The sequence below is a fragment of the Magnolia sinica genome, chromosome 4, assembly GCF_029962835.1.
Source record: "Magnolia sinica isolate HGM2019 chromosome 4, MsV1, whole genome shotgun sequence".
NCBI lineage: Eukaryota > Viridiplantae > Streptophyta > Magnoliopsida > Magnoliales > Magnoliaceae > Magnolia > Magnolia sinica.
In genome coordinates, this window is record NC_080576.1 from 8,992,015 (window position 1) to 9,002,067 (window position 10,053).

The following is a 10,053-nucleotide window of genomic DNA, read 5'->3' on the forward strand; positions in this document are numbered from 1 at the left end:
TGCCGTGTGACCCACCTGAGTTGTGGGTCTAGATAATTAATGACCCCATTGCTTAGAATCGTGGAGTTCACCCGATGGACAGAGCGGATTTCTCGTGAACAGCAGGGTGGGCCCAAAACTGCCGATGTGTCGTCTACGGACTGGAATCATCCACAACACCGATAGAACACCCCAGTCTGTGGGGCCCACCATGCTGTTTATGTAAAATCCTGTCCGTGTATCAGGTTCGCCCTTTATTTTGGTAGCTTGTTAGTACACCCCACTGTTGGCCACATCCCACTTAGGAATCGATAACAAGACCTCAGGTTCGCCCTTGATTTCAGGTCCTAAGTCCAGAAATCAGCTGGACCTAAATTTCAGACACTGCATGCAACAATGGGTGAGATGCCAACCGTTGGTGCGTGTGTGGGCATCGACATTGTTTCATGATGTGTGGCCCATCTGAGGTGTGAATCTAGCTGATTTTTCTTGTGGGAGCCTAAAATCGAGGTCAGAACTTGATAGAAGGACTGGATTTAACCTTCACAATATGGTGGGGCTCACAGACCTGGGTATAAGGATTACCCATTGTCTGAAACAGGTATCGTAGAAGATTCCAGTCCGTTGAGGCGATTGCTGTCCTTGTCAAACGGCTAGTTCGTCCTCGTTTGCCAGTAACTTCTCTTTTTATTATAAAAAATAAAATAATACTCTTTTCGCTCTAACCGACCTCGCATCTCTCTATATATACCCAGCTTCCCCTCATCTCTCATCACTCATCTCTCCCTCTCTATCTCTCTCTCTCTCCTTGCTTGTGAGTAGAATCTCTCTCTCTCTGCTTGCGATTAGAATCTCTCTCTCTCTCTCTTAGTGCAGAGGAAGAAGAAGATGGCTTTCTCCTACAGCAGCTTCGTTGCGATTCTGATGATGCTGGGATTACTGGCAGGATCCGCACTCGCACAGGCGCCGGGATCCTCCCCATCAGCAGCCCCGACCGTCTCTCCTCCCCGACCGTCCCTCGCTCCGGTGACTCCACCACCTGCCTCCGTCATGCCTCCCGCATCCTCTCCTTCTCCGTTCTCCAAACCCCCAGCTTCTTCTCCGCCTCCATCGACCACCGTTTCCCCTCCGGCTCCACCTTCGTCATCTCCCTCCCCTTCCTCATCTTCTCCCACCGGCTCTCCTCCTCCGTCTATCTCCTCCCCGCCGTTGCCCGGCTCTCCAGCGTCGCCTCCGGCCATCAACAGCGCCACTCTCCCCGCCTTGAACAGAGTCGCGATCGCCGGATCTGCTATCTCCGGCGTCTTCGCTGCCCTGCTCTTGTTCTAAATCTTCGCTGTCGGAATGGAGCTTTCTCAGCCGTTGATCTTTTCTCGGATGCTGCAGACTATTAGAATTAGGATTGCTTCTTTTATTTATTTATACTTCTTTTTAATTTTGCAATTCATTACAGAGATTTTTAGCTTCATTGTAATTACATTATTCCTCTCATTTATCTGAATAAATCTATTAAATTTCTAGTGAAAAGAATGGTTTTCTAAGTGGGTCTACGGTCCACTTATCTATACCGTTGAAATTTCATTGCACCCACTAATCCAATATATGTCAACCGTTATGATTCTAGTATCATACTCGGGTATTCCTACAAGTGGGGCCCACAGCTCAGTTATCCTAACCGGTCCTAAGAAATCTTATCTTTGGGTGGTGTTGGGTCGGTGATCCCACGCCATTGATATATTGGCCCACGCACTCTCTATGGCCACGAATAAGAAGTTTCTCCAATCTGGACATGAACAAACGGTGCGAAGATGATACTTCCAGATGAGAAAATCCTATCCCTTCATTGATATATGAGCCCAATTGCGTTGGCCCAAAAAATACATCAGCCGTCCAAAATCCCAATTGAATCCAATCTGGGAAATTTTTGTGGCACGGACCGCGCTCAGCCCAAAAAGGAAAAAAGAATAAAAGTCCGAAGAATAATATCGCTGTCCCCAGATACTCGGGTGTCCAATTTCATGGTGGGATACATACACGGCTTTTCAATTCTAAAAAGTGGGGTTTATAATTCGGTAATCGAGACCATTGATGTTTTGCCCAAGGGTAAGGTCTTACAGACTGTAAGATCCTATCGACTAAAATTAGAAACCTTTTATATAACACATGGACCGTTGATGTAAGCACGGTGGGACGGAACGGACTATAAATGTAAGTCATGTGTTATAGTTCCTTAGTTGCATTGGGTTATGTAGAAGTCCAATTACTGATCCAGATGGTTCATCATGTCCAACGATTTCGAGACCAACCATGCAAACTTCAAACCAAACCCCACAATATCGACCATTTGATCTATAACCATTAACATGGACGGCCAAGATTACCATTAACATGGACGGCCAAGATTGTTTACACAAAATAGGTCCAATCAACAATTTGATCCATCTATTTGTTTGCTTATGATTCTAAACAATCACTTTTGTTAGAGCATCCAAACCATCCATCCATAGCTTAATAAGAAGATGGCGAAAGAAAATAAGGACAACTAGATCATTTGATTAGTATGTTTTTTGCTGGACCCCGGCTCCACCGAGTTGGGTGAGAACCTTGACTGTGGGGCCCACTGTGATCTATGTGACTACATCCACACTGTCCATCCGTATGGAAAGCTCATTTTAGGGTATGATTCAAAAAAATGAAGCAGATCCAAATCCTATGTGAACCATTCCACTTAAAATAATATAGATTGAATCCCCACCATTAAAAATTTCATCGGGCCACTAGAATATTTATTTACCACCCAACCTATTGATAAGTTGGCAAATATCTAAATGAAGAGACTACACAAATATCAGCTTGACCAAAAACTTTAATTTTCGATTACCACTTTTGTGGTCCACCTGAGATTTGTATCTACTTCATTTACTGGATTATGCCCTAAAATGAGCTTTCAAAACTGTTGGACTACATCACTGTGAGCCCCACAGTCACACGTTGGTGGATCCGGGATCTCACCAGATCCGCTCCCGTTTTTTGCATGGCAGTCCATGAAAGATGTAGTGGACTTAATAGACCGTTCCGATCAATCGATTAGACCCTCCAAGTGGAACGATGCAACTAGGAGCTTGATGCAATCCAGATGAAGAAATAGGCCAAAAATCAGGCTGTTTAGCTACTCAGCAGGGCCTAGGCAATTCAAGGATGCCATTTCCTGTGGCCCACCTTAGTTTTGGACTTGGCTGAGTTCCCGGTTAAAAGGGGTTTTAAGAGGTGAACCATCTCATAAACAGCTGGAGGGTTTTCAGAGGGGCAATCTCGACCACGAGCAGAACGAGCCGAGCGGTCGAGATTGCCCCATCAAGTAGACATTTTGACATGGTCCTCGTGCAGGGTCTGCACCATTCATTCAGAGGGCCCACCGTAAACATGCCCTGGCTCAGAAAAATAGTCTCATAAACTGGGCCACGTGTAGACAAATGGACGGTCAGAAAGAATACCAACAGTGTATATAAGACATCAAATGGTCAACCCGAATGGCAGATCAGCCTGATTCTAGGTTCAGGTTAAGCTCACACTGGGCCCCACCTGATAAATGGCCCGGATTCGGCGCACCCGAGCCACATCTGCAGGTATGCTGACTATCCTTTTAACAATCATTCCCTGGACGTGCTTCCCACCACTGTTATTTCGGTGCGATGTATGAAAACCGTGAAAGCAGGGTCGTGTGTTCGTTAATAACATCTGACACCGAAACTTCTGTATTTGAGTGATGATTTGAACTGTCCCAACGAAATCAAACGATAACGATTGCAACTACACATATAAAAATATATTTACAAAAGAAAAAGAAAAAGAGAGTCATATGCACCCTGCAACTCCACATATAGTAGGATCCATGTAACCCAATCCAAAGCGTTCAAAACGTGGGGCCCACCATTGGTGGGGCTTATCTCCAAAGATTGATTTAAAAATCCAAAAGCCTAAGGTTTTAATGATGGGTATTCTTTTTTGTTGAGCCATCGAATTTCAGTCCAACTGACCTTTTTTTACCCTCTATCTGAAAAAGAAAATGTTCCTTCTGTTTAACTTTTTTTTTTAACAAACCCATTAAAATGGGCCCACTATTTGAACAGCCTGGATTGAGTTTCTTGTATACTTGAATGTACAGTAGATGTGGGCATGCATACGAACGCCCATATTCCTGTGTAATATCAAACATTTTCTCATGTTTAAACTTTAAATACAAAAAGTAGAGAAAAAGAAGAATGTCCGATTACAGAGTGGCCCACCAAATCATTCATTCATGTGAACTGAACTAACTTCCGATAATGTCACCATCCGACGGTGACGCTTATTTTAATATTTCATATGGTATTCATTCACTTATTTGTATTGTATTTGGGAGAGACCATTGCTGTCAATATCATCTAAATTAGTTATCAAGCTTTCAATATCCGAACGTGTGCCTTACACGAGTAGAGGATCCAAGCCTTTCATCTGTTGAACCGTCTCATTTATTGTGTGTATGCCAAAAATCATACTGTTTGAATGATCACAACCACTGATTGGAAGACTGTCTAGATTTAAAATGGGTCATACAACCTATGGTCAAAGGTCCTTTAATTGATGGCTAGGATCATCTGGTATGTTTTTTGGGCATGGACTATCCGAGGTAGGCCGAAATAGATGAGCGTTCAGATTTTGGCAAGCATGGCCATACCTGGATCCCAGCCTGCCCCACCTCAAACAGGATACTCGGTGATGAATATCAACCAATCATCAGATGGGTGCCAGTGTCGAATGGGTCATGGTCCAAAAGTCACACAGGTGAAACAATAACAGCTGTCCAGTTGGTGAGATGTTCCTCGCTGGCCCATCACACCGCGTCATGTGGTTGAGTTGTTCTCATCGCGCCATTCATTCAGGCCTTTCCATCTTGTATTTTAAAATGACTCTGTGAATATATTGTAAGGCAAATAAATATTACAGTAGGGCTCAGAAAGTTTTCAACAGTATCCATTCAATTCCTAATGTTTCCCGCGCTGTGATTGCATGAATTTTATATATATATATATATATATATATATATATGCCAACATAGCTTTGACACTAGTGGTTGAATTTGGGTTGCCTAGACGCCCGTTTGGCTGCACTGACCCCAAGACCACCCAGTTAGCTGCTGCCAAATCTTTAGGCCCTTAATGATGTTTGTGTTTTATTCAGCCCTACATTCATTTAGGGCATGAGTTCAAAATTGAAGCAAATTGAAAGGTGAAGTAGACCATACCGCACAAAATGGTGGGCAAGCACGGTGGATATTCAATGCTCACCGTTCAAACTTCTAGCCGCACACTGTTCACTTTTGCCCCCCCCCACCCCAAGAAGTTTTTAATAATTGGCATTCAATCCCCACTATTTTCTATAGTATGGTCCACTTAAACTTCATGTCTGTTGTATTTTTTTACTCAAACCCTCTCAAATGAACTAGCAAAATAGATATATTGTGCAGATAAAACGCGTACATTAGAGTGGGGGCCACGGAGCTGCGACACAAGCTAGCTGGCCGATCTTTGATTCACCAGCCAAACCGCGGACGCGGATTTCCTGCGAAAAGCCTTTCGCAGGAAGTGCGCTGGGAACCCAAGTGGAGCCCACTGTGATGATTTTAGAAATCCTATCCATTGTACGGTTTTTAGGTCATTTTAGGACATGAGACCAGAAATGAACCGTACCTAATTCTCAAGTGAGCCTAAAATGTGGGAATTGAATTTAGACAGTTGAAATATTCGTAGGTATCAGAAGTTTTGAATTATTCTAATATTTATTTTTTGTTCATCCCAGTAGGAATGACGTTTTTAACTGTATGGATGGCATGTAAACACCACTGTAGTACCTTGGGAGGTTTCAACGGTAAAAATTTCCCTAACCACTTTTTCCTTTAGTAGGGTCCATTTGAGCCGTGGATCCTGCTCAATTTTAAACTTATAGCCTAGAATGAGCTCACAAAACGGATGAACAGGGTGGATTCCATGCAAACATCACGGTGGGCCCCACTGGGTTCCCGCAGGAACTTCCCGCGAAAGTCCGCGTCCCCAAACCGCGTCCCATTTTCTAAGTCTCCGAAGCAGGCACCGTCTTATTCCATTTATACCTTGGCACGTCGCATAAATGCAAGCTGGCGTGTGCGTGCGTGGTCATGAGAGCGGGTCCCATCATCCAGATGCAATGTCTGGAGGATCAGTTTGCTCATGATCACGGAGTGATTTACGTCGGTGATAGCTCATGGTCAGGGAAACGGATTGGCTACTCCCCCTGACACCATCCCCGTGGCTGGTGGTCGATGCTCTGTGGTCCCAACATAATGTATGTGTTTCATCATATCCGTTCATCCATTTTTACCCATCATTTTATGGCTTGATCCCAAAAATGAGAGGTATATAAATCTCAGGTGGACCACACCACATGAAAACAATAGTGATTGGATATCCATCATTAAAATCCTCCTTAAGGCCCACTGTACTGTTTATTTGACATTTAGTCGGTTGATGTTTATTTGACATCCAATAGGTTGATTAGGTCATACAGGCCCAGATGAAGGGAAAAAACAAATCCACGTCTGGATCGTGCCTCTGCTTGAAGGACTTGGTCTAGAGTAGGGCTCTGTCAGACCCACCGTGATACCTGTGCTTCTTCGAGACTGTATATCTATTTTAAGTCCGCATTCTTTGCTTACCACAAATAAAAAACTTTTATTTGTTGCAATTTAATTGGACCACGTAATTACATTTTATATCTAATGCATAAGTGCTGACCACGTCAGTGATAATATAGACCAATCAAGACACAGAAAAATAGGAGATTTCAGCCTATGACAAGCATAGGATCCGGATTCCTATTTTAATGGACCATTGTTGGGCATGAAACTAAAAGGGACGGCAGATCTAGCGTCAAAGAGATGAAGTATCAACGGTACTGACGCCCATCGTTGAAAAGCCACTCCATGAATCAGCAATGATAATGCTGCCAGCCATTGAAATCTTCCCCCACCATCATGATTATTGGCATTCAACCAATTCATACGTTACATTGAACTAAGTGAAGAGAAAACACAAATATTATCTTGATTAAAACTTCTGCATTCCAAAAGGTTTTTTACGGTGGACATTTAATCCGTATAATGTGGTCTATTTGAGCCATTGATCTAGCACGTATCCTATATAGACAGGTCAAAATAGGTAAATACGAGATCAAACACATTCATTCATCGTGGTGGGCTCCACAGAACCCCTGCCCGGACGAATCCGCCTAGGAGCGGACAGGATGCAATCAACGTCCCACGTAGGAAGTGATTTGCACTCTTCGGACGTGGATATGGCATAGTTGTGCCAATCCAGACCGCCTAATCTCTGATACAACTGCTGGTGGAGCCCACCTTGTAGTAAAACACCCCGTTTGGTGGGGCTACCATGAATGTAAAATCCAATCCGTCTATCCGTTTTGCCCAAAGACCAAAAATCAGGTTGAACCACAACTAAGATGGACCACACTAACTGCAATAAGGGGTGAGATGCCAACGAAAGGTGCGTGTGTAGGGCCACCATGGTGTGTATCTTTCATCAAACCCATGTACCACCGATATTGTTCCATGTTGTGTGACGCATCTGAGTTGTGGGTCTAACCTGATATTGATGTTTGTTCTTGTGGCCTACAATTGAGGTTAAAACCTGATAGGAGGACTGGATTTTCCATACACAACAAGGTGGGCCCCAGAGAACGGGGTGTAAGGTTCACGCAGTGCGGGAAACCGGTATTATAGAGAATTCCTTTTCGAACGGCTAGTTGGTATTTGTTGGCCAATCATTTTGTGTTAAAAAATAAAAAAATAAAAAAATAAAAAATTACTCTTTCTCCGTAACTGACTTCGCCTCTCTCTATATATACACTGCTTCTATTCTTCTCCCATCACTCCCTCTCTCTCTCTCTCTCTCTCTCTCTCGCTCTGCTTGCGTTTAGAATCTCTCTCTATCTCTCCGCGTCTAGAAGGAGCAAAAGATGGGTTTCTCCTACAGCAGCTTCGTTGCGATTCTGATGATTCTGGGATTACTGACAGGATCCGCACTCGCACAGGCGCCGGGATCCGCGCCATCAGTAGCCCCGACCGTCTCTCCTCTCCCACCGTCACGCGCTCCGGCGTCACCGCCACGTGCAGTTACTCCACCATCTCCGGCTCCTTCCGTCAAGGCTCCGGCCCCTTCCGCCAAGGCTCCGGCCCCTTCCGTCAAGCCTCCAGCCTCCGCTCCTTCTCCGATCTCCAAACCCCCGACGTCTTCTCCATCTCCATCGACCGCCGCTTCCCCTCCGGCTCCACCTCTGTCATCTCCCTCCCCTTCTCCCACCGGCTCTCCTTCTCTGTCTCCCTCTTCCTCGCCTTTGCCCGACTCTCCGGCGGAGTCTCCGGCCGACAACAGCGCCGCTCTCCCTGCCTTGAACAGAGTCGCGATCGCCGGATCTGCTATCTCCGGCGTCTTCGCCGCCCTGCTCTTGTTTTAAATCTTCACCGTCCGATTCTTTTATTCTTTTTTGCAATTTATTTCAGCGATTTTTAGCTTCATTGTAATTAGAATATTCCTTTCATTTATCTGAATAAATCTATTAAATTTCCACTGAAAAGCTTGGTTTTCTAAGTGGGTCTATGGTCCACTTATCCAGACCGTTGAAATTCATTACGCCCATATGGGATGGTTCTTTAGCTAACTACCTCTTTGGACCCGGCCAAGATGTTTATATGCCATCCAATCCGTTCATACGGTTATTACTTTGGATCTGACTGATTTTTGTCGTCAGGATGAAGTGAAAATATCACAGAAATCTGTGGACCCCACACTGCTTCCGAGGAACTTTCTATGCGCTCAGTCCGCGTCAGCTGCCACGAACGACTCGGTCCCCACAATACCTAGATAGAGACGGGAGTGGATTACGTGTTACTGGGAGTGTTTCCCTTACTTGTGTTGGGCCCACCTTGATGATGTTTTATATCCACGCTGTCCATCCGTTTTTCCAGCTCATTTTAGGTTATGATTCCAAAATTTAATCAGATTCAAATCTCAAAGGACGACACCACTGGAAAAGAAGCTGAATGACGACGAGAAACTTTTTGGGGCCTTGTCTCAAGCTTCTCTTTATGTTTTTCCTCAATCAAGATCTGTTTTACCTGATCAACGGTTTGGGTGGAAAATAAATATTATAGTGGGTTTTAGAAAGTTTTTAATGGTGAATGTTCAATCGACAATGTTTTTTTTTACGTCATGGTCCTTTCAATGGAGCGGGTTAAATCCGAGATATGATTCGCTCTAAACCTGTATAATGTGTAGTTGGATCTAAAAAAATATTCGATTAATTAAATATACTAGATTTAGGTTTACAAAAATAAATTCAAATTATATTTGGATTGAATTTCAGATCTAGCAGTGAGATCTGATTGAATCCCCACTATTGCATACTTCAAACTATTAACCTTTTCGACTTCCACAGTAGTGAGTTTTGTGTGACTGTTCGACTTCTACTCTTCAGACTTCAATACTCCTGTATGATTCAAATTGAAAATATTCAAATTGCACAATTTTATCACTAAATTAAATATATTAGCTTATATATATTTTTTAGATTTGTGATGTTATGGATTCAGACTTAGATCTGACATGAATTCGATGGCTATATGGATTTTTGGATCGGAAATGGATATGACTATTTATAAATGGATCAGATATGGATATCACCTTTTGGATCCGAGTCATATCCAAGTCTGAATTTGAATCTGGCTATAGATTTTCAGACTTGAAGCTGGATCCAATGGATCGATCTAGACCCAACCCATTGAGAGCCCCGATGGCCCACCTGAGATTTGGATTTAGAAAGAGGGTTTGTCAGCGTGCGGTGATGTATGTGTGTTTTATCAAAGCCATCCATTTTGATAGATCATTTTAGCGCACAAGTCGAAAATGAAAGCAAATTGAGGCAAAAGTGGACCAAACTACAAGAAGCAATGGTGACAATGACGCCCACTATTGCAACCTTCCT

At 43.7% G+C, this 10,053-nt stretch overlaps 2 protein-coding genes across 2 annotated transcripts; both read left to right on the forward strand.

Moving 5' to 3' along the window:
- Positions 1 to 757: 757 nt before the first annotated feature.
- On the forward strand, positions 758 to 1,509 carry LOC131242364 (classical arabinogalactan protein 9-like). The gene has a single exon (XM_058240955.1). It carries the CDS (start codon positions 868 to 870, stop codon positions 1,306 to 1,308), a length of 441 nt encoding a protein of 146 aa, XP_058096938.1. The 5' UTR covers positions 758 to 867; the 3' UTR covers positions 1,309 to 1,509.
- A 6,449-nt stretch (positions 1,510 to 7,958) lies between these two features.
- LOC131242014 (classical arabinogalactan protein 9-like) lies at positions 7,959 to 8,526 on the forward strand. The gene has a single exon (XM_058240367.1). The coding sequence runs from the start codon at positions 8,029 to 8,031 to the stop codon at positions 8,524 to 8,526; it is 498 nt and encodes a 165-aa protein (XP_058096350.1). The 5' UTR covers positions 7,959 to 8,028.
- The last annotated feature ends 1,527 nt before the right edge of the window (positions 8,527 to 10,053 follow it).

What these genes read in the sequence shown, in the direction of transcription:
- LOC131242364 (XM_058240955.1), top strand. Translation starts at nt 868, where the DNA reads ATGGCTTTCTCCTACAGCAGCTTCGTTGCGATTCTGATGATGCTGGGA.
- LOC131242014 (XM_058240367.1), top strand. Translation starts at nt 8,029, where the DNA reads ATGGGTTTCTCCTACAGCAGCTTCGTTGCGATTCTGATGATTCTGGGA.